General features: G+C 31.4%; 10 protein-coding genes and 2 pseudogenes across 12 annotated transcripts, besides 2 other annotated features; 5 read left to right on the top strand and 7 right to left on the bottom strand.

Moving 5' to 3' along the window:
- Positions 1-4,295: part of a mobile genetic element that runs on past the window's edge.
- On the bottom strand, positions 287-709 carry TVAGG3_0654190 (uncharacterized protein; the record flags this gene model as incomplete). The annotated part of the gene is made up of 1 exon (XM_051241750.1): positions 287-709. A coding segment is annotated over one exon (423 nt), but the record flags the coding sequence as incomplete, so codon positions are not given.
- On the top strand, positions 735-1,136 carry TVAGG3_0654180 (uncharacterized protein; the record flags this gene model as incomplete). Its single annotated transcript, XM_051241749.1, has 1 exon — positions 735-1,136. One exon carries the CDS (start codon positions 735-737, stop codon positions 1,134-1,136), a length of 402 nt encoding a protein of 133 aa, XP_051088336.1.
- On the bottom strand, positions 1,155-1,983 carry TVAGG3_0654170 (annotated as a pseudogene). Its single transcript has one exon. A coding segment is annotated over exon 1 (829 nt).
- Positions 4,296-4,423: 128 nt separating the features above from the next.
- TVAGG3_0654150 (DDE endonuclease family) lies at positions 4,424-5,086 on the top strand (the record flags this gene model as incomplete). The annotated part of the gene is made up of 1 exon (XM_001292345.1): positions 4,424-5,086. One exon carries the CDS (start codon positions 4,424-4,426, stop codon positions 5,084-5,086), a length of 663 nt encoding a protein of 220 aa, XP_001292346.1.
- A 2,464-nt stretch (positions 5,087-7,550) lies between these two features.
- On the bottom strand, positions 7,551-7,668 carry TVAGG3_0654140 (annotated as a pseudogene). The gene has a single exon. A coding segment is annotated over exon 1 (118 nt).
- Positions 7,669-8,092: 424 nt separating this feature from the next.
- TVAGG3_0654130 (N-acetylmuramoyl-l-alanine amidase family) lies at positions 8,093-8,329 on the top strand (the record flags this gene model as incomplete). Its single annotated transcript, XM_001281852.2, has 1 exon — positions 8,093-8,329. One exon carries the CDS (start codon positions 8,093-8,095, stop codon positions 8,327-8,329), a length of 237 nt encoding a protein of 78 aa, XP_001281853.1.
- Positions 8,330-8,632: 303 nt separating this feature from the next.
- TVAGG3_0654120 (uncharacterized protein) lies at positions 8,633-9,262 on the top strand (the record flags this gene model as incomplete). Its single annotated transcript, XM_051241748.1, has 1 exon — positions 8,633-9,262. A coding segment is annotated over one exon (630 nt), but the record flags the coding sequence as incomplete, so codon positions are not given.
- Positions 9,263-10,409: 1,147 nt separating this feature from the next.
- Positions 10,410-24,868: part of a mobile genetic element that runs on past the window's edge.
- Positions 11,471-12,049, top strand: TVAGG3_0654110 (uncharacterized protein; the record flags this gene model as incomplete). The annotated part of the gene is made up of 1 exon (XM_051241747.1): positions 11,471-12,049. One exon carries the CDS (start codon positions 11,471-11,473, stop codon positions 12,047-12,049), a length of 579 nt encoding a protein of 192 aa, XP_051088334.1.
- Positions 18,147-18,464, bottom strand: TVAGG3_0654100 (uncharacterized protein; the record flags this gene model as incomplete). The annotated part of the gene is made up of 1 exon (XM_051241746.1): positions 18,147-18,464. The coding sequence occupies one exon, from the start codon at positions 18,462-18,464 to the stop codon at positions 18,147-18,149; it is 318 nt and encodes a 105-aa protein (XP_051088333.1).
- On the bottom strand, positions 18,828-20,039 carry TVAGG3_0654090 (uncharacterized protein; the record flags this gene model as incomplete). The annotated part of the gene is made up of 1 exon (XM_051241745.1): positions 18,828-20,039. A coding segment is annotated over one exon (1,212 nt), but the record flags the coding sequence as incomplete, so codon positions are not given.
- On the bottom strand, positions 22,118-22,414 carry TVAGG3_0654080 (uncharacterized protein; the record flags this gene model as incomplete). Its single annotated transcript, XM_051241744.1, has 1 exon — positions 22,118-22,414. One exon carries the CDS (start codon positions 22,412-22,414, stop codon positions 22,118-22,120), a length of 297 nt encoding a protein of 98 aa, XP_051088331.1.
- Positions 24,367-24,531, bottom strand: TVAGG3_0654070 (uncharacterized protein; the record flags this gene model as incomplete). Its single annotated transcript, XM_051241743.1, has 1 exon — positions 24,367-24,531. A coding segment is annotated over one exon (165 nt), but the record flags the coding sequence as incomplete, so codon positions are not given.

The following is a 24,868-nucleotide window of genomic DNA, read 5'->3' as shown; positions in this document are numbered from 1 at the left end:
ATACTGTTGAAGAAGTTTTGGATAGATATTACAAATTGCTAACTTGAAATTTTTTTGACTGACGGCACAAAGCGCCAAGACCGAATCCTGACTGCTTTAATTTACTAAAACATATTTCAAGCAAAGTTATAGTTCTGTTGAAGTTTTGTATATTCATTCGAATATTTATACTTAAACTCAACTCCTGTAGTTCCTGGTGTTTCAATGATGCGGATGTTACCTATTTTCATGAATATGGCGTTTGACCACAGCATTCGATTTCAGGGTCGAGATAGTCAATGACACATTGTTTCCCTGTTATTCGTGAGATAACATTTTCAAGGTCCTCCTTTGTTAGAATTATTTGGTTCTTACTTATAAGATTTGTCAAAAGCTTCTTATCGTCTTTGAGTAAAATTGTTTGGTATAACTGAAGAAGGTAATGGTCTACGTTATCTGAAGGATTTGTTTGAACATTTGTGTAAGGATTGTCGTTGGCTTCTCTTGAAAGAATTTGGTCCAGTGGTGGATACTCTAACTTAACATCTGATGTAGCGTTAGCGTTTGAAGCTGAGTTTAAATTCACCGACTTAAGTTCTGGTTCTTTTTCTTTCAAACACTCTGAACTATAGTTCTTTATGACAATATTGTTTGTCGTTCGTGAGTCAACATTTGATGTTGGTTCAATTGGAACATTAACGGCACCAGCTAAGATGGATTTGCTTCTCATTTCATATAGAATAAAAACCTTTTATATGTATGAAATGAACAATATACTCGACAAGGGTTTGAATGTAAAGCTAACGAATGAAAATATTGTTGAATTCACTGAGACAGGTGCTGTGTATAAAGATGTAGAACTACTGAACAAAAGAGCTAAGGGAAGAAGCAGGAACATGAACAAAGGGTGGAAGCCTATAAAAATTTATGTCAATGATGGCTCAGGAGGTTCAAACATAAAGTATGCAGAAAGTTATAGAGTTTATGCTCTCAAAGGTGAAAAGCCTTCATTTAAGAACAGCTATTCTAACGCATATCCTCAAAAGCTAACGGATGGGGAAGTGGATGATATGAATGACAGCAAAAATATTAACAGAAATGGCGACAGAGATGCATGGAATTTGTTTACCATCAGTCAATTGAAGGTTAAACTTTAAAACAATGTTGGTCGTTCCCATGGAATATTTTTTGACTTTAATGGTATTAGTCATGATATGAATCTCAAGGTATGAACGAGGAGAGATGAGAGACTTATATGCTTCCCAAATTTCTTCAAAAGGTAATGTTATACCTGACTGTTTCCAAATGAGTTCAATATCATAACGTGAGAAACCTTGAAAGATAACGAAGTCAGTTATGAGACGTTTTATGTTTAAAGCTAAAAACCTCCATGTTTGCATAAGTATTGCTACAGTTAAGTGGTAATGTCTGACTTTAGTTTGATGTTAGCTAATGGTGAGTCTGGTTTTGACACTAAACCTTTTCCGGCGAAGTCGTCACAAACTAAGAGTGTTTGAAGGATACTTTTTTGAAGGGGTATTTTGAAAGTTTTGACAGAATGTAGTTTGTAAGTCGTTTCATATCGTAAACTCCTGAGTATTGACGTAAGTGGTGTTTGTCAATAATTCTTTCCATCTCCTCAGAAGTCTTTTGCATTCCTGACTGTATGAACTCTACGATGCATAATATTTCCTCTTACGTCGAATGTAACGTGAAGAAATTCAATGAGTTCACTGTCTGGAACTTTAACGAGAAGGCTTGAACTTTTGACATAAATGTTTTCGCTGTTGAATCCATAGAGTCTGAAGTTGCTGATATAATGATTTGGTCATAGTAAGAGTCGTTTCCTAAACGTTCTGTTATGCGTATATGACGAATGAGGTTGAATGTCTTTCCTGAACCCATCTTTCCACAATAGAAATAAACACCATTTGAACAGAACTCATAGTCCTTACTGAAAGGAAGAATAAGAGAAGAGTTAAGTTTGTCTGTAGTTTCATTCATGTCTTCATCTACGTCATGTATTAAATGCTTCATTTTATCTCCATTAAAAATGCAAGTCAGAAATATTCAGAACATAGCACCGTCTAACTGACAAGAGTATAAAGATATACTATGAACATGTTATGATGAAACCAACCAAAATTCAAGAAAGTCAGTATACTTATGAATATCCAAGACACTGGTAGAGTATGTAGGAGGTGAGAAAGCTATTGAAATCAGACAGGTTCGAAGTATTCCAGCAGGAAGAAAATATTATTGAAGAACTTTAATGTTTTGAGGTAATGATGAAACAAAGAAGCAAGAGTTTTCCTGTTGCTGTGTATGTGAACTTAGATACAGGAGATGACATGAAAGTTTTTAATACAAAGCTTCAAACGGTAGTGAGAGAACAACTGACTGCGGAAGGACATCCATTACCTTCAGAAGTTACCATAGCATATAATTTTGAAACAAACTCAATAGATTTTAAAGTCATCTCTGCAAAGAAGTCAGGTTTTACATTTAATGAAGCAGATGTATATTCGAATGAAAACTTCAAAGCTATTGCATGGTTAGATAATGACGATTGCTTTAAGAAAATATTTAAATTCAGTGACTCAACGATGTCAATAGATGACCTTCGTGGAATGTTACCATCGACGTTTACAGTAGAAGGTTCAGCAGGATTGCTTACAAGTTGTCAATTGGTGGTATTTGGTCTCGTGAGAACATTGTTATAAAATCCAGTATAAGTGAATTTGCTGAAGAATCTATATTATGTCTTTCAAACTAATGTATTCGCCGCCGAAGCATTATAGTATAACAAACTTTGTCAGTAAGTTTAACATAAGACTTGTCGAACCTTCTTCAATGAAAGATGTTGTGCTACCCAAAGACGGAAAGGATGGACTCATTATTGAAATGATTTTAATAGCATATTAAATGAGCTTGTTCTTGAAGGTCATTCATGATGAAAATAACTGTTGTAGAAGATGTTAGCAATTGTTCAGACATTTTGAAGCGTATAGATGATATAAGAAATAAGTTAGATAGACCGCAAAGCGGTGAGGGCGAAGCCGAGAAACGCTTTATGTTTTCATTGACTTTCTCCAGTAACGAGAACTTTTATGAGATAATATTGAAGAGAGATGATTTTAAATATGGTGTAAATGGTAGCTTGGGCAGCTTTAGGCGCAATGGGAACAAAAGCATTAGCATTTGGAGCAAAAGCACTTGGAGCTTATGACGCAGTAAATAAAATGAGTGGAGGAAGGGTTTCAAAGACATTAGATGCAAATAAAGGGAAGATTGGAGGCTGGGTTGCAAAGAAGTTAAGATTAAATAAAATAGGGCTCATAAATAAAGCATCCAATTTGGTTGCGACTGAGTCAGAAAATGCTTTAGGAAAGGACGATGAGTTTGCAAAACACGCAAAAGAATTTAATGACCAGATGAAAGGTGAAACAATGCATTTAAATAGATTCGATGGAACTAAAGAAAATGTTTCTTCTCCACCAGTAGTTCTTCCGTATGGTCCCTATGGAATGTATGGAAACCCTTACGAAAGACCATTTGACCCATTGACTGGTGGAAGTAACTGGTATCATTACGGCCGAAGAAGAAAGACAGTCAAGTTGGAGACAGACGTGAAGAAAGCAACTAAAAAGAAACCAAGGAAGAGAGTTATAAAGCAATGAATTCAACAGGGTGAAAAAACAGGTGAGATCTCACCACTTCACCTAAATTTATTTTTGTGCTATGTTTTCATACGTGTGAGGGTGGTGATATCATTAATTTTTAAGTTTATTTTTTATTTTATTTTTATATAAATGACGAAAACTATTGAGATAACAAACTACAACGGTCATGAGTTCAAGAATTTGTTCTTCGTTCCTCGTGAAAATACATTCTATCAGATACGAGGGAGAAAGGGTAAAGTTAGTTTGAGCGTTTATGACTACAAGCATAATGGAAAGTTTATACAAGCATATGATACAAACGGTAAGCGTGTTTCATTAGCTTTGTCAAAACTTACAGGTATAAACTATGACAGTGATTTTGACCTATATGAAGAAGAAAGTGAGTCAGAAGATTATGAGCTGTTATATGAAGCACAGCAATGGGAGGAGTTGCAATACTTTTGTAAGTGAGAACGTTTATTTTTTTACATTAGTGAGGTGAAGTGGTTGGTGGCTTTGTAAATATTTAAGGTTAAGTTAGTGTTGTCGTTTGTGTTGTAAAATATACGTTAATGGTTTCGTAAAGTGTCAAATTCACATATCATGGGTAAGGAGGCGCGCAGTGCCGCCGTACCCTTGATATGTATACTAACTAAGAATTCTACGATAAACATCGTGAAACAATCGAAAGTACTCCAGAGGAGTTGATTTTTAGTATCGATGAAACATTCATAAACAAATTTAAGAAGAAGAAAGTTGCATTACCTGAGGAGATAGAGCATATGATCGCCAAAGGAATTCCAAACTTTCCGCACATTACAGCTTTATGCGGATGCTCAATGACAGGCAAATCTGTCCCACCTCTCTTTGTTCTCCCATGTATTGCAGAACTACCTAGAGAACTGAAAGTATTCCAGCGCGAAAGACATTGTTGGTTTACTTCTACGCCAAAAGGCTGGGTGAACAGAAGTGTATTCTTATTGTATTGCATTTTCTTCATCGAGTGGCTTAACTTTGAACGCCAGAGAATGCCAGAAGATATACGTGACAAGCCTGCTCTCATTGTGTGTGATGGACACTCCAGCCGCGAGAATCCTCTGGCATTGTTCCTTTTGGCAAGTGCCAACATCAAATTAATTGTTCTTCCCGCACATACAACACACATTTTACAAGTATTTGATGTTGGCATTGCCAAAAGATTAAAGTCCAAATTCACGGATTATCTGAGAGATTACATTAAGGCACCGAAGCAAGAGTTCAACAACAATGCTGCAATGATGCGCTACGCCATTATCTACTCATTTATTAGCGCATGGCAAGAATCAGTATCATTAAGAACGGTTCAAAATGCTGCTGCCGCCTGCGGTCTTTGCCCTTGTTCTGTAGAAGCTCTCAAACATAATAAGTATGTTCGTGAATTGACTCCTGCAGAAAAAGAATTGTAAGAGAAAAGAAATTACCGTAATCGAAATCGTTTTAACATCAATGGTGAAGAATTGACGACGATGGACATGATTTGCGCAATTTCTGACAATATTAAGAAGAATCCTGCAAATCACAGATTTTGCAGGAAGCCAGAACAAGACACCAAGGAACGTTTCTACTTTTGGATTACAAACTATCTTGATCCCAGCACTGAGTTGTTGACAAAACTCCCTAATATGCCAGGTTATAGTCCAAATGATTAGGAAAATTTTCCAATTCTCCACCAAAAATTTTTTAATAAAATATTATTTTACGGCATTGCTCGTCACTTTTTTTCGGTACAAGGCTAATATCACGGTATAACCCCCTGAAAAGACTTGCTATAAAAAATTGAATGAACAACATTTTACTTTTCCATCATGTAAACCTCGATGTCACTTTTGCGGCCTCGCTCCGCTCGGCCGCAAAAGTGACATCGAGGTTTACATGGATGGGTTCTATATATATACAGCTTGACCGATAGAAAAGCGGATCGATTTTTATCAATAATTGGACATTCTATTTTTAATAAAATAAACATATATTTATATGGGAAATTAGGGAGATCTGAAACTCAAAAATTATTTTTGAATTTTAATATGATGAATGTAATTGTGATAATATGTACATTACAAATAAAATATTAATTCGGAACAACGATGAGATGTGATAAATTTGATTCTCTCAAAAATCGATTTTGGTGTTTTAATATTAATTTGTATCTTATATGCATATAGGATATATAATAATTTTAAAACATCAAAAAGTGACAATTTGCGGTTAGAAAAAGTCATCAAAACACTTTTTAATGATTTGATTTAACATATGCATAGACCATCACTTTGATATTTAACTTCAATTTCCCGAAATGAAAAGGATTTGAACAAAAACGATTATTTTACGATCATTTTTTGTAAATTTTTTAAAATTGAGACTGACATCTCTAAAATCTTCTAAAAAATCCAAATATCAAATAAAATAATATTATTAAAATTCCTCTCAATTTAAAAAATTTTTATAAATTGAGACTTCAATCTCTAAAATCTTCTAAAAAATCCATATATCACAAAAACTCACAATATTATTTTTATTCTCAATTTCAAAAATTTTTTTGTACTGACTTTCTTTTTGCATAACAGCATGGCAGAAATTTGAAACGAAGTTTCAAATTTCTCAATCTTGCATTCTGGGCACTTACGTGCCCAGAATGCTAAAAGGCGCGTAGCGCCGTCTCTGAATATCAAATTTATTATAATTATTAATTTATGAAATTTCAAATAAAATCGATCTGTTATAACACACTGGTGCATGACAGCCTTGTCAGCTTATATCGGCGCGCAGCGAAGCTGCGCGCCGATAGAACGCGCTATATATAATACAAACTTGCTGCACTTTTTTTCGCCGTCTTTAATTAAATCAAATTAGCTATCTAAATTTCATATTTTCGTGACTTATTTTTGACCATTTTCGGTTGCAATTTTTAATCGTTTTTAATCTAATATCATATATCAATTTTAGTTATATTGTACTGTGGATTGATCCATTTAAATCGACGAAAATTCAATGTTCAAATAATTTCAATAATAAATCATGTTCAAGATTCAATTCTAAGCAGTTAATTTTATTCTTTATCCTATGAGATATCATGTTCAAAATATATGAATTAATTTCATAAATCACTTCGAAATGCTGGACTGCTTAGTAGTATATGATGCGGGTTGTGTGACTTTTTTTGTAATCGTAAGAATTCTCACATAATTGAATGATTTTTGAACATACTTCCGAATAGCAGATTTTAAAAATTTATGAATAATTTATAAAAAATTTTTATTCCTACAATTCCTATATTACCATTAATAAAAAGAATATATTTTTGCATAGATTCCAAATATGGTGTCAATTTTTTAAAAAATTTTGAATTCAATGAGTTATATCAAAAATAAAATTCTTGAATAGAGTAAAAAATTTAAATAATTTATTTAAATATTTTCTTCTGACATTTATGAATAATTTATTTTTTTAATTCGTAAGAAAATGAGTGGATCAAGATTCGTAACCGTCAATCAATTAATGGATGCTCTTTCACCAATTCTTGAAAATGTTAAACAAGTAGATGTTTATTTCGATGATTATGTAGAAAGTTTATATTATAAAGGTAAACATAATATTAAACCCATTGCTTTTGCATTTGATAATAAATTAATTGAAAATGCAAAAATTTGGGAATTAATTCCAGATATTGAATTTATAACAAATATTAAGGATAAATGGTTCAAACGAATTCCAACCACAAAAGTTCTTTGTAAATTAATGATCAAAACTGAGGAAAAAGAATTTTATGAATTTACATATCATCCATGTAAAATTTTAGAACTTGGTAACGAAAAACTTCAGAAAAAATTAAACGATAGACTTTCAAATGATCGTATTGAAAAAATAAATAAACTAGCAGAAGTTGCATTTAATAATGAAATATTTGATGAATATAACCTTGAACTCAGTGATGGACTTTAAGGACTGGGCACTTTGTGCCTTGGACTTTAAGGACCCGGGCTCAACGAGTCATGATTTATGAAATCAATTATTTGATTCATTCTTTCTTCAATAATTTCTATTCTTTTTGTTAAATCATCAATTTTCATTAATGAGGTGATTCTTGATTGAGGAATAGATTTTAAACTAACAACACCTTTTATTTTTGAAATTTTGAATCCATCAACTTTAAACATTTTATTCAATTTACATGTTGTCAATTCTTCAAATAATTTTTTATTCTTTGCGTAATAGTCATTAAATTCTTCAACAGATGAAAAAATTTTTGTTTCAGTAATGGGTTTAACAATGTTTATTTTATTTTGAACATCTTCACTTTCATTTATTTCTTCCTCCTCTGTTTCATTTATTTTTAAAATCGGTTTCATTTATCATTAAATAAAAATTAGAATATAAGTGATGAAATATATTTTTTAATTAATATTAAATCAGAAATGGCTGCAGGATTCTTTAAAAAGTTATGGGAAGGAATTAAGAAAGCTGCAAGTTGGGTTCATCAGAAAATAATAAAACCCATTGCAAACTTTTTGGCACCAGTAGCGAAAACGGCAGGAACTATAATTGGTGGAGTATTAGGTGCTAAAGCAGGTAATCCAGCGATGGGAGCACAAGCAGGTAACGCAGTTGGTGGAATTGCTGAAGGAATACTTAATAAAATAGGAGGAAAGTAGTGGAAAAATAAATATTATTTTTATCTCAATATCGGTTGTAGTCGACGATAAACTTTATCTCCTTTATTTAATACTTCCCTTACCGGAACATTAGGTGCTATTTGTTCTGCAACGTCACTAATTGCTTCTTTATTCTTAAATATCCAATTTGCTCCCTTCTTCATTGTTTCCCAAACTTTATGCGCTCCTCTTTTTACTTTATCCCATAGTTTCTTAAATATACCTGCAGCCATAGTTGATTATTTCATTAAAATTAAAAATTCATTTTCATCTTTTAATTTTGATTTTTTTATTTCATCATAAATGACGACTAACTATTTGGTGCCAAACACTAAACCGATTAATGGAAATGTATTTCATTCATTCGAAAAGATAAATGAAATATTCGCAAAGAATGACGGTAGAAGATATTATAGAGAACTTGAAAGTTCATGCTATGACTCTGATACTCCATATTTTGATGATAAACAAACTCATTTAAGAATTACAAATCCGGCTCATGATGTGAACCAATTAGGTGACACATATATTAAACGCAAAGTTAAAGCAACTCTAGTTTCAAATAAAGCTTTCACATGTGATGCCGCTTTTAAATGCATGCGTTTATTCGTTGGTTATAAATCATCAAATCAAAACTTTAAGCAATTAGAAGTAGAAACCGAAAGAGGTGATGCCGGTTATCTTCAAATGGATTGCGCCCGTGAATCTTTCGCATTTGCAACATATAAACCAAAATCAGAAAGGAAAGTTAAAAAGTTTGTTCATTCATTATATAATAATGTTCAAAAATATGATAACTCAGTATGTGGTAAATATATTGACCCTTCAGAAGTTTTCAAGAGAGCAAATGAAGAAGTTGATGTCACTTTTGATATGATTATTCCGGTAAATGATTTGTTAGCATTTCAGGCGTTCGATGATTATCCTAAATCATTTGGTGATCATTCTTAAATATTATGTTTTCAGGGATACTTTAGTATTTTGTCAGGTTGACCCGTTAAGAGTTGCTGATTTACAAAATTATGTTTATGAAAAGATAACTGATGAAAATTATGAAAAGATTATGAATCATGTTTATAAATACGATCGCAAATTCCAACAAATCGGACTTCCTGCCAAATTAATTACAGGCTTAGCCGCTACATCTGCTGACGCAACAGTTGAAGACGTTATTATTTCATGCACAAAGATGGAAGTTTTAGAGGATAAATGCATTACACCAGGATACGGTTTAATTGAAGAATCAGTTAAAGCAATACCACGTTTATTCAGTAAGGAAGATCCATTCATGATTCCAGCTCAACATATTGACGTTCGTTCACTAAATGGAGGTTGCATCACTCCTGAAGGTATCAGTTCTGATTTCTCATACGCTCTTCATAATGTTACAGATGTTGTGTTAACATTTCCGAAGAATGCAATGCAAAGAACGGTTTAGAAAATCCAATTGCTTCGAGGTCTTCCAGGTCACTATAGATTCCAGAAACTTCCCCGATCAAGCGATGACCACAGTGGGTGACATATTCTTTACACGTATGCTTCAAGCTTCCGATTTAGATGGAGTGAATGAATGCACAGAAGAATACGAGGACTCATTAACTAGACCACTAAATGATGATAATGGCACGCCATTAGCTAGAACATGGAAAGACCAAACTTCATTCTTATGCACTATTCCAGTTCAACGTGATGGAGCGGGTATATTCTTTGATGGATTAGAAACTTTCAACTCACAAGTTACAGTACAAGTGAAAGCTTATCCAATCATTCAGGGTGAAAATGACACTTACTGTTCAAAGGTGACAAATCCTCCTCAGGTTTGGTTTACTAGGACTACATATTGGACATGGACACCGGATGAAGGTTTGAAATATCATCCAACAGGTACACCACCACAGTATAGAAGTTCATATGATGAAATATTGATGAATAGAAATGTTTAAAATTATAAATTTATTTTTGATTAAATGGATTTCAATTCTGAAGAATTAGCAGGAGTATATAATACATACGTAGATGATATGATTAATGAAGCATTGAGTGATAATAAAATGCTCTATCTAAGGAAAAATTAATGAAAATTCCATATTCTGAATGTTACTTAAATTCAATCACTGCAGCAATTGGTAAACAAAATAAAGGTAAAACATTAACGATATTAAAACAAATTATCATTATTGCTAACACTTCACCTTATTCTCATGTGTTAATTTATATCAACCGTTCAGGTTCACCTTCAGATGATACATTTGAATCATTAAAGCATTTAATAAAAATTCCAATTATTTATTTATCACAAGAAGAAGCAGAAGATTATTTGAAAAACTTTTTAATGTATAAAGAGTTATATAATACAATCAAGAAGCAAGGATTAGAGGATAAAATTATTGATAAACAAAGGGATGAATTATTTGAAACACTTTCTATTTCAAATTTTGATAAAGAATTTTTGCATTCACTAATTTTTCTAGATGATGCCGTGAAATCAAAACTAATAACTAATGAGAAATCATATTTTAATCAATTATTAACTCAATGTCACATTCAGTGTTCATTCTTTATGGCTGTTCAATACTTTAAAGCATTAAGCACAAACATTAAATCAAACCTGTCCACCCTTTTCATTTTCAGTGGTTTTAGTCGTCAACAGTTGAACGTTATGCTTTATCAAGTGAATTTACCAATGAGCATTAATGAACTTTACACACAATATCAACAATTAGGAGAACATGGAAAAATAATAGTTGATTTAAATAAAGGTTCCATTAAATTCGAATAACTTTTTTATAATTAATTTTTATTTTTTATTTATAATTAAACATGACAGAAATTGCAAATCTTCTACAGGTTCCATTAAAACAAGGAACAAACAAAAAGGGTGCATATAATAGAACTATGAAAGTTCCAGACGGAATGAAAGAATTAGTCCACATTGTTGCCGGTCTTCAAAAGGATGTTAAACAAATGAGAAACGTTTTAACATTACCAGAAGCTCAAGCATATGCCAAACGTCATGGACCAAATTGGGAAGCACATGAAGCAGACATTACAGGACCAAATGGAAAGCCTGATGGAATAAATGAAGTCTTTGTTACTGATGGTCAAGGAAATATTAAAGTCATAAATGGGTATAAATTAACAATGACGGATTATCCTAAACGTAAAGCATATAATGAACGTTATCCTATGCAATTTGATGAAAATGGAAAAGCTGTTAAACAACATATCGGAGACAGTAAAGATGGACCAATTCTTTCATACCGTCATAATCCATATTCTTATTTCAATGAAGAATTAAACGCTATTGAAGAGGGACCGGATGGATTACCACGATATGTTAATCAGTTTGATGGTCAATATGCAAATTTGAGACCTGAAATTCCAGCTAAGAAATTCTTTAAAGTTGCTTTATTCGATCCAGTGTTCAATGAACAGAAAGAAGCAATGAAAGCAGAATTTAAACCAATTCAAGTGGCAAGAATTTCTTCATCTTCACTTTCAGAAGCGTTCAAGGAATTGATAAAGAAACCACTTTATTCTCAACAAGGTTATAACTTTGATTTAATTAAAGAAAGTGATAGACGTAAATTAGAAAAATCAGATGGTTTTAAGAATGCATGTAATGAAATGATTAAAGATATTGTAAATGATAAAATAAGACTGGAAGAAACTCAAACCATTATCAATAACATAATTGGTGCAGTTACAAAGAAAGTATAAGCAAACAAGGATGAACCTTGGGATATTACCGTAACAACTAAATAAAACTTTAAATATATTTTTCTTTTTTTTATTCAATTATAAATGAGAAGACGTTTCACAAGTCAAAAGAACACAAACGCAAAAGCAGAGATTACGGTTGGTTATAATGTAAATGATGATAAATCACGAATTATTCAAAATGTTAAAGTTAATGTTAGTCCTGAATTAACAAGGTCAGCAACTCAACCAAATTTATTAACTCGTGACTTACCAAAGAAAGAGGAGGAGAAAAAAGAAGATGGAGACCCAATCATTTTATCTGAACCGGTAAAGAACCTGTTGAAATTCCCACTTATCCAACATACCCAGCACCACTTGATAACCCATATAAAATAGACATTAATTCTGAATTAATGAAAATATATCGCGATATCATAACTGATAATTATGATTCAATAATAAATTTAATTGACCAATCCGGTTTAATTATTTTACCTTATGAATCATTAATTCACATTATCGCCATTCTTTGTGATGTTCAAGATTCAGACGTGAAGATTCAATTTTTCATAGATGATGAGGTTTCATGCTGCGGAACAGTTGCAAAAATAAATCCTATAAAGGATATTAGCACAATTAAGATATCAAAGAACGGAACAACAACTGAACTTCATTTAACATATAATGATATTTATAATAAAATAGTTGATGAATATAAAATATCACTTGAAAAATTCTTTGTTAAGGCTATTTAATATTCAAGCATTAACATTATCGAATAATAATCCTTTGAATCATAATCGATAATAATTGACCTTTCACCAGTTTCTATCGTTTGTTTTATTTCTTTTTGTTCCCCACTATCCGGATCAGTCATTGTAATTGTTTTTGTTATAGTATCTGCTTTATCTTTAACTTCAATCTTTTTTCCATCGGGATATTTAAACCAAAATTCCAAAAATTCGATATTGTCAATCTGTTCATATTTTAATCTATCAATTACATTTTTAATACCATCTGAAAATCTTATGAAATGGTCATTATATGGGTTTGATTGAACTAAATTTGAATGAAGTGAAATATAACCTGATGATGAATATGACATCGACTCATATTTTCTGAAAACACTAAAATTTATAACATGAATGAATTTCTTATTCGTTGAATTTATGAATTCTTGAGGTAATCTTATTCTAGTTTTATTTATCACTGGAAAATAACGCTTTACCATATTTTTAATCGTAATAAAAAATGTCAATTATCAATATTATTTCGAATAATAACTGTGAATTAAATTTAACAGTTAGTGGAATTTATAATGTTACTCTCGTTTCTGTGAGTGGTAAATTTAATCCCATTCTTTTAGACCCTTCAGATTATATATCATTTATTAAAGATGACCATGAAAAAACGTATGATATGTATATAAATAATGTGATAGTGAAATGGGATATTAACACAATTTTAAGTTATTTAAATGAATCATTTATCGTATGGTATGAAGAAAATTTTAAATCAAAACCTGATAAACTTTTTGAACTTGATGAAATAAATAACCTTATTAAATTTCCGCTGAAAATTAAATTTTGTACTCCTCGTCTTCGTTCATTGTTGGGGATATTAAATTTTGAAAAAGATGTTGGGGATGTTTTGTATTCTGACACTGGTTCAATTTCATTTTAATCAAATGTGATAAAGTTAATACCCCAATGAGATTTTCACATCAAACATTAGACCCTAACTCTTACCCATCAATACAAAACATTTTATCCATCAACTTAAACACATTTTCTTTATCATATCCATTTCAATTATCCGGGAATTCATTTATTCTTCATTCAAAAGATTTATCAAATATTAAATTTAGAATAACTGACCTATTTGATTGTGATTTAGAATTCATGAATGAAATATTATGGCAATTTCAAATAGAAAAAATAGCTGATGAGATAACGGATTAAATATTTATTTTTAAATCGTAATAAATGATTAAACAACAACCACAGACCATTACATACGCCACATATGCATATAATTCAAAGACGGCAGAACAAACGCAAAGGTTGAAATATGGAGATTTGGAGATAGTATTGAAAAATGACCATTTTGAATTCGTTTGCAAAGGTGGTGCGGTGATATCAAATATAAAAGAAATTTTATTTATGAATTCAAAAATTAAAGGAATAACGGATGATATAACATCAATTCCACCAGAAGAACAGAGATATTACGCATTAAATGCATTTCCTAAAGTTTTGAAGATTGGAAGATTTAATTTAAATGAGGAATTCATAAAAGGTTTCCTAAATGACATAATGAAGAAGCAAGTATGTGATAAAGATAATGTTAAGAAGGTTGATAGTGTTATGAAGAAAGCAATAAGGAATATGTGGATGAAAAAGATAATGAAATTAAAGAAAGGGTTGAATGGTATCATGAACGGACATCAAAGATTTTAAAAACTAAAGCTGATACAGGTGGGTTTCAGGATGTTTAGACCTTAAAGCGGATAAAACTTATGTTAACGATGAGTTAAATAAGAAGGCAGATAAGGAATACGTTGATACTGAGTTAGCAAAGAAAGCTGATATATCATTTGTTAATGAAGAAATAAAACAATCGGAGGTCTATTTTACCCCACCATTTTTAAATTTTATGAAATCATCAGATAAAACATTTGAAGATATTGAATGGTTATGTTTCGATGGAGTGACCATGTATTTATTTTATACAGGCGGAGTGCTTTATTATTTTAAAACAAATGATTTTAAAAACTATGAATCATTTACTCCATCCGTTTTGAATCCTGATACACGAGAGCCAATCATTAATCCAAGAATTTTTTATGTTGAATATAATAACGGCAAATTTATGGGAATGATAACGGTTGGAGATGATTTTTGCCCTTGTTATTCATTCGATTGTATCCAATGGTTCAAATGTAATTTAAATCAAGATGTTAAATTTAAATATCCAAATAATCCTATTAGATGTGTTAATAATAAATGGGTACTAATTTATGAAGTCAATCAAATTTTCATTAGTGAGGATGGGATAAATTATTATATGTTTAGTATGATGTCATCAGATTTGAAAATTGATTATACAAGTAAATGGTATTACATTAACAACATGTGTTTTATCCTACAAAATGATAAAATTTATAGATCATATTCAATACCATTTGGTCGTTTTGAACAAATTTTTCAAGCTGATGGAGACATTGAAGCTTTATGTTATGCTTCAAATGTTTGTGTTCTTGTTTCAGGTAGTATGTTGTATTCATATCCTGTAAGTTATAACAGACATATTTATTTATCACAAGATTTTTCACAGGATCCAGAGAAAACACCAAATTGGGAATTGGTTTATTCATTCACTCCAAAATTTACTCGAAATTATAGATTTACAAATTTGTTTTATATTGATGGGTATTTCATTGCTTTTGGATGTGGTGATTTAGTAAATATCAGTAGTGATGGAAAAAATTGGTCTGAAATCACAAAATTTCAAGATGTTAAAAAAGCAATTTTCAAAAATAATATGTTAATATTGATGACAATACCAATTTTAACTTCTTACACGATTTCAATATTATATAATAAATTCAATATTCATAATGGATTAAAGAAGAAAGCAGATAAGGAATATGTTAATACTGAGTTAAATAAGAAAGCAGATAAGGAATGGGTTAATACTGAGTTAAAGAAGAAAGCAGATAAGGAATGGGTTAATACTGAGTTAAAGAAGAAAGCAGATAAGGAATGGGTTAATACTGATTAAATACAATGTTTGAGATGATTTACCCCATTGGTTCAATATATACATCAATGAATTCAACAAATCCATCAACATTATTTGGATTTGGTACATGGCAGCAGATAACCGATCGTTTTTTATATTGTACAAACTCATCAAAACAAACCGGTGGAAGTAAAACAATTACGGGTGAAAATTTACCTGCTCACAGTCATTACGTTAATTTAAACACAACCGAAGCAGGATGGCATAAGCATAGATATTGGGATTGGTCAGGAATGACAAAAGGTAAAGGATATGATGTTAAAGATGACGTTAAATTTGCTATTAATTGTTACTGGAACGATACACAGGGTTCAGGTAATCATACACATAATGTTTCAGGATATACACAAACGACGGGACAGAGTAAAGATTACATGCCACCTTATATGACAGTTTATGCATGGTTTCGGACGGATTGAAAGTCCTGAGCTCCAATTCAGCATACCTCAGTTATGAAATTACAGAATTTTTGAATAAATGAGGGGGGTCACCATGTGCTACCAGGTAAACTAACTTCTTTTAAAAAATGAGACAACATGACATTTAGACAACAACACAGGAGGAAGGCAGTTATGAATTATTTTGAAGAACTGTAGGTGCTACCATGTTACCATGTGCTACCAGGTAAACTAACTTCTTTTAAAAAATGAGACAACATGACATTTAGACAACAACACAGGAGGAAGGCAGTTATGAATTATTTTTGAAGAACTGTAGGTGCTACCATTACCATGTGCTACCAGGTCATTTAACTTCTTTTGAAAAATGAGACAACATGACATTTAGACAACAACACAGGAGGAAGGCAGTTATGAATTATTTTTGAAGAACTGTAGGTGCTACCATGTTACCATGTGCTACCAGGTAAACTAACTTCTTTTAAAAAATGAGACAACATGACATTTAGACAACAACACAGGAGGAAGGCAGTTATGAATTATTTTTGAAGAACTGTAGGTGCTACCATGTTACCATGTGCTACCAGGTAAACTAACTTCTTTTAAAAAATGAGACAACATGACATTTAGACAACAACACAGGAGGAAGGCAGTTATGAATTTTTTTGAAGAACTGTAGGTGCTACCATGTTACCATGTGCTACCAGGTAAACTAACTTCTTTTAAAAAATGAGACAACATGACATTTAGACAACAACACAGGAGGAAGGCAGTTATGAATTATTTTTGAAGAACTGTAGGTGCTACCATGTTACCATGTGCTACCAGGTAAACTAACTTCTTTTAAAAAATGAGACAACATGACATTTAGACAACAACACAGGAGGAAGGCAGTTATGAATTATTTTTGAAGAACTGTAGGTGCTACCATGTTACCATGTGCTACCAGGTAAACTAACTTCTTTTAAAAAATGAGACAACATGACATTTAGACAACAACACAGGAGGAAGGCAGTTATGAATTATTTTTGAAGAACTGTAGGTGCTACATGTTACCATGTGCTACCAGGTAAACTAACTTCTTTTAAAAAATGAGACAACATGACATTTAGACAACAACACAGGAGGAAGGCAGTTATGAATTATTTTTGAAGAACTGTAGGTGCTACCATGTTACCATGTGCTACCAGGTAAACTAACTTCTTTTAAAAAATGAGACAACATGACATTTAGACAACAACACAGGAGGAAGGCATTTATGAATTATTTTTGAAGAACTGTAGGTGCTACCATGTTACCATGTGCTACCAGGTAAACTAACTTCTTTTAAAAAATGAGACAACATGACATTTAGACAACAACACAGGAAATAAATGTTTACGTAAATGTTTTGTCAAACATGAGTGTAAATGTTTTGTCAAACATGAGCGTTAATGTTTTGTCATGACTTCTTCATCGTTAATGCTTTGTCAAACATGAGCGTTAATGTTTTGTCATGATGATTTCATCGTAAATGTTTTGTCAAACATGAGTGTAAATGTTTTGTCAAACATGAGCGTTAATGTTTTGTCATGACTTCTTCATCGTTAATGCTTTGTCAAACATGAGCGTTAATGTTTTGTCATGATGATTTCATCGTAAATGTTTTGTCAAACATGAGTGTAAATGTTTTGTCAAACATGAGCGTTAATGTTTTGTCATGACTTCTTCATCGTTAATGAGTGTAAATGATCCAAAAATAATGTTTACGTTAATGGTTTCCGGTTATTCAATAATTAATTATTTTTGAAGAACTGTAGGTGCTACCATGTTACCATGTGCTACCAGGTAAACTAACTTCTTTTAAAAAATGAGACAACATGACATTTAGACAACAACACAGGAGGAAGGCAAAAATAAATTCAAATCATACTTTATAAAGCTTCATTTACAGGTATTTCATCGTCAGTAAATGAATCCTCATTATCGTTTGGTTCAACCTGTTTATATAATCCTTTCATTTCTTCTTTCAAAACATAACACCATGTTTGTTTATCGTCTATTCTTCTATGTTTCCTATCACATTTATCCTTAATGCTCATTTGAAAATTCTTGTCTTTCATGTCTGATGGTTTGCAGAATAGAGCATTTTTACACGTCATACCTACACACAATTCATCATAATGTGTATTTATCCATTCATCTAAAGGATTTGTTGATAATTCAATTAAATCTTGTTTGGCTTCAGTCATCGGTATGATTCGTACATTAAATGATGAAAGGTCGTAATTGATAAAATACGTCAGTAAATTATCATAAAATTCCTTTGTGCATGAATCCATTAAATTCTTGAAGTAATCAAATTGACCCTTGAATTTACCATTAACCCTTAAAACTACATATCTTCTGTCTCCAACTTCAATTTTGACAGGGTAAACGTTATTAGTTACGAAAATGAAATTGGCAACATTCTGAGCAGTTCTTCTGGGTTGATTCTTTTCATTAATTCTAATCTCATTATCCGTTATAATTGATTTCAAAGCGTTGAAGTTTGCGAGTCTATCTTCACCAACATTCTTGAGTTCATTAAGTACAAGAAACATTTTATTTTCAACTACTGAGTTGAAATTACCCGTTAACTCACTTATTTCAGTAATGTTTTTGCATGAATAACCAGCGAGAAGTTCAGAAATAATGTCTGTAAATCTGTTTTTACCTGTTCCCTGAAGTCCTTTCAAAATAATTGCTGTTTCATTCTTGATTCCAGGATGTTGAATCATTGATGCAATCCAGCCGAGAAGGTATTTATACACTTCATCGTTATTATCACAAATGACTTCTTTAATGAAATCCATAAACATCTCAATTTTTGAGTAATCTACTTTTTCGAGAATGTTGTATTTATAACCTTGAAACGTTGAGAAAACATCTGGGGAATCAGATTTAAAGCAAACACCCTTAACAGTTAATGAAGACAATTGATTTAGTAGTACGTCCCATGCTGTTATTGTTTTACCTTCTTCTTTAAATAATTTAATCATTTTGAGTGACTCTTTCATGTTTGATTGAAGAACGAATGATATTTGATTCATTTTATCATGAATATTATAGTCTTTTTGAACGAAGTATTTGTTTCCACAATCTACAAAACGAATGACACGTGATAAATCCTCAATTACTTCAGAACTGTTTTTATACTGATGATTTTCAGCCTTGCGTCTAATATCTGTTATCAAAAACGAGTCATCAAGTTTTATATCAAATGTTATTTTTGGCTTACGTAATAAAGGTAAAACATATTCATCATAATATTCCTTTTGATATAGTTTTAGAATCTTTACCAAAACAAATGGAGAAGTCATTAAATGTGCATATCTATCACGTGCTTTTTCAAAATTACTTTTTGCATTTTCTGTTAAATTGCAGAAGTTATAAACGTTGTCGTATGCTTCATTAATAAAATGATTAGGTAATGAATTAATAGCTTGAAACAGTGTGAATAATGTAACTTCTTTTTCTAAATTCATGTTTCCACCATCATTATGTACTTCAAAATCACTGATGCCATCAACTATGCTCTGGGCAAGTTTATCGTCAATGTTTACATCTTTGTCTTCATTCATTATATTCTTTATTTCTTCATTCTTTTGTTCAACTCTTACCTTAATATTCAAATCATTTAATATATCATTCACTGTTCTAGTTAATGTTGAATCATAACTTCCACGAATGAATGAGTATGTATTGATTGGTTCTGATGCATTCTTGCGAACTCTTGAATCAGCCATAACCACTAATGAACGCTTTGAATCATCCATTGAAGTCATGATATCAATATCATAATCATTGCAGGAATAACATTTAATCATTCTGTTCGAGGTTGAATAGAAGAAATTAGTGTTGCAATAAATGTGAAGACCTCCTGAAGCGGTTTTAACGATAACATCTTTATCCGAAAGTTTTGATAAAATATCTTTTCTAACTGTTTCTTTAAGTTCATCATTGTACGATTTATTGATATCAACATCTATAATCGTTAAATTTGAAATTTTATTTGCTAATAAAGCTGTACCAGTTTTCCTTCCTCTTCCTCCATCATGTTTGAGGTAGTTATGTAAATCAATCTTATTTTCACCAATTCTTTCGTTGAGGGTTTTAGTTTCTGCCACAACTAATTCCTCAGCTAATGAATCAATAACTTTTTCATCAGAAACGATAAAGTCGATGTTGTTGTTTGTTGCTGTCATTTATATAGGAATAAAAAATAAAAATAACTTTAAAACTAACTTTATTTTTGTAAGACATGAATTTTCTCCCCTGTTGTCTAAATGTCATGTTGTCTCATTTTTCAAAAGAAGTTAAATGACCTGGTAGCACATGGTAACATGGTAGCACCTACAGTTCTTCAAAAATAATTCATAACTGCCTTCCTCCTATGTTGTTGTCTAAATGTCATGTTGTCTCATTTTTCAAAAGAAGTTAAATGACCTGGTAGCACATGGTAACATGGTAGCACCTACAGTTCTTCAAAAATAATTCATAACTGCCTTCCTCCTGTGTTGTTGTCTAAATGTCATGTTGTCTCATTTTTCAAAAGAAGTTAAATGACCTGGTAGCACATGGTAACATGGTAGCACCTACAGTTCTTCAAAAATAATTCATAACTGCCTTCCTCCTATGTTGTTGTCTAAATGTCATGTTGTCTCATTTTTCAAAAGAAGTTAAATGACCTGGTAGCACATGGTAACATGGTAGCACCTACAGTTCTTCAAAAATAATTCATAACTGCCTTCCTCCTGTGTTGTTGTCTAAATGTCATGTTGTCTCATTTTTCAAAAGAAGTTAAATGACCTGGTAGCACATGGTAACATGGTAGCACCTACAGTTCTTCAAAAATAATTCATAACTGCCTTCCTCCTGTGTTGTTGTCTAAATGTCATGTTGTCTCATTTTTTAAAAGAAGTTAGTTTACCTGGTAGCACATGGTAACATGGTAGCACCTACAGTTCTTCAAAAATAATTCATAACTGCCTTCCTCCTATGTTGTTGTCTAAATGTCATGTTGTCTCATTTTTCAAAAGAAGTTAAATGACCTGGTAGCACATGGTAACATGGTAGCACCTACAGTTCTTCAAAAATAATTCATAACTGCCTTCCTCCTGTGTTGTTGTCTAAATGTCATGTTGTCTCATTTTTCAAAAGAAGTTAAATGACCTGGTAGCACATGGTAACATGGTAGCACCTACAGTTCTTCAAAATAATTCATAACTGCCTTCCTCCTATGTTGTTGTCTAAATGTCATGTTGTCTCATTTTTCAAAAGAAGTTAAATGACCTGGTAGCACATGGTAACATGGTAGCACCTACAGTTCTTCAAAAATAATTCATAACTGCCTTCCTCCTGTGTTGTTGTCTAAATGTCATGTTGTCTCATTTTTCAAAAGAAGTTAAATGACCTGGTAGCACATGGTAACATGGTAGCACCTACAGTTCTTCAAAAATAATTCATAACTGCCTCCCCCCTATGTTGTTGTCTAAATGTCATGTTGTCTCATTTTTCAAAAGAAGTTAAATGACCTGGTAGCACATGGTAACATGGTAGCACCTACAGTTCTTCAAAAATAATTCATAACTGCCTTCCTCCTATGTTGTTGTCTAAATGTCAAGACCTTCAGGTCTCGTCACACAGTGACTGTTGTCACAAACTTTAGAACGGCATAATTTAAATTTTTATTTTTATCATAAATGAATACCCCACAAGCTCAAAATTTACCACGAATCATAACAAGGGAGGAAATGATAAAAATGATGCAAGAACATGTTAAAAATAACAAACCACTAAAATTGAGAAAATGTGGTTATGCAGTAATGATGGAAAGAGAGATGTTGTCGAAGAGGAATAAAAATTAAATTTGGATAGAGTTTAAAAATTCATCTTTATTAAATTCATCTCTTCTAACCAATTTATTTATTCTATTAAATTCTTTTATTTTTGCTTCACTCAGTTTAATGATTGAACGGTAAGTTTCTAATTTTTCGATTATTTCTTTCCTCTCTTTATCGTTTTCATTTCCATTAGTTTTATTGTTTTCAACCCCACCGCATTGCGACTTCTTTTTGTAATAGCATATTTTTGATTTAATTCTGTTTAGTTTCTTTTTATATTCATTGTCTGGACTCTTGACTGCTTTGTTGTCACTCATTTCTTACGAAATAAAAAAAATTAAATATTATTTAAATATAATGGAGTAATAAAATAAATCGGAATTTCTATTAATTTCTTGTCAACTTCAACTAATGCATTGCCGTTAATATATCTAACAAATTCAGCTATTGTGTCAAATCTTCGTCTTCTTTTGTCATTGATTTATCAGTTTTTCCATAATCGAGATGAATCAAAACTTTATTTCCTTGTTTAAAATTCATGAGCCCCGAATTAATTTGTTCACGTTTAACATCATTTAACTTTTCCATTTGCTTTCTAATATATTCCCATTCTTTTGAAATATCATTTTTCATTTCCACCGGTTTCATATTTATAGTTCTATGCCATGTATTATTGTAATAATATACTAACTGCTGTATGATGGAGTCATGATTTCCATCCCAGTATATCCGACCGTTAACCCCTAACGCATCTCTAAGAGTTCTCATTACCGCATCAACTATTTTATTATGAAACGTATATGGAGAGGATGAAAAGTAAAAATTAATTTGTGGGAAATAATGAGTCATAGCTGCCTGAAATCCTTTATCACCATCACCCCTGATATTATCTACTCTTTCATGATCTAGTAAGTATTGAATAGCTCTTCTTGTTTCCTGTTCTGTTTTCCCTTTCACCGGAATGCAATATAAATATCTAGTGTTAATGTTAATGGCAAATAAATAAGTAACGTTTCCTTTTGAATATTCCAGATGATCGATTTCGTATGAATATGGATATGGAGCAAATGAAGGTCGACTAAATTTTTCCTTTAATGGTTGAATTTTCGGGTCAATTGGTTTATTTAATATCTTGAAATCCTTTTTAAAATCTTTTTGCTTCTTAAATGTTTGAAATGGATATAATAAAGTGAATGATGAAGGATTAACTGAAGGAGGAGGTACTGTCGTTGGAGGTTTTGGTGTTGCAAGTGGTTTAATTTTATCTGCTTTGATTTTGGATTCATTTGTTTTAAATATGCTGTATATAAAGGTTTGATACACTTTCCCGCTTCGAGTTTATGTTGAAGGATGAATTCCAAAAGTTGATCTTCATTTAAAAGTCGGGCTGAATATGGTTTAACTAATGAATCATAAATTAAAGCTTGTGCTTCATTTATGAGCTGCTGAACGTCCAAACTTTTCTCCTTTGGCTTTTGCGGCTCAGGATTATATAATTTATATAATTCATCAATATCTTTTTCAGTTAATACTTTATTTTTGAAATCTTTCAACTGTTTAAGCTGTGATTTAGTTTTTCCCTTTATATATTCATTATTTTTAATTTTGTCTTTAATTTCAGAAATTATTTTATTATGATATTTCAAAATTTCATTTTTATAATATGGATAATAATATTCCATATCATCACCCGTTATATTATTATTATATTTTTGGAGATATGCTTTTAAATCATAATAATTAAGAAAATTTTGATTAAATACTAAATCATAAATTAAAATTTTTAAACCTGTGTTATTCATTTATATAAAAATAAAATCAATGTTTTAAGGGTGCCCACCTCTTTGAATCATAGTATCAAAACCATCATTAACGGTTCCTTTTGTCTCTTCTGTGGTATTTTATTAAATAAATGGCATACAACATCCATTTTCACAACATACAGCCTTAGTGTGTGCTCCTGTTAATGCAGTCTTACCGATTGTTAAGCGAGTCATTGACCCGTTTTTAAGTTGTAAATTAATATTCTGACCATCAAATATCAATTTATCATTTATTATATCCAAATAATTTTTAGGTGTTAATTGTTTATTTTGTCGTAAACTAACACCTTTCATTTTTTGTGCAATCTTTTTAAAATCACTTCCATCAATTGAACCGTTGAATGATGTATAACACTTAGGACATAAAGCAACCATGTTATCACCTTGTTTCTCAATTGCTAAACCCAATAATTTTTTCTCATGTGCTTTTTCTTCAGCTTTATTCTTTAATTTAGGTTTAAATTTCTCATCAAAACAGAAGAAATCAAATGGTGCGAATTTGAAAATGTTTTTATCATAAAATTGTTTATCGGTAACAATTGCTTGAAATGCTTGAGTGTTAGGAAGATTTGGGTCGCCAGCGATTGCCCAATAAGATGAATCAGTATCACCTTCAATGAAATGAAAACGATTAACATTCATGCATTTATACATAAAATCATAAATGAAAACCAAATACCAGTATTTTGCGTTATCTAAAGTAAAAAATGCCTCTTGTAAACATGTTTCACATCTATAAAATCTATCTTTGAGCATCAGTTGATATGTATCCTCACCTATTTCTCTTATGTTTTTAAACTTATTTGCCATACATGCAACGCGTGCCTTCTGTGCATTCATTATTTTAGTCTTTGCGTAATTTTGTGTATTCATTGCATCGTAACCATATGATCCATTAAGTGAAATCTTGCAAAATAAACTTTTTCCTTTATTTCCTTCTAATTCAGC

Source organism: Trichomonas vaginalis, chromosome III (assembly GCF_026262505.1).
Source record: "Trichomonas vaginalis G3 chromosome III, whole genome shotgun sequence".
Classification (NCBI taxonomy): domain Eukaryota; phylum Parabasalia; order Trichomonadida; family Trichomonadidae; genus Trichomonas; species Trichomonas vaginalis.
Note: the sequence above shows the minus strand (reverse complement) of the source record. Positions and strands in the feature narration are given on the sequence as shown.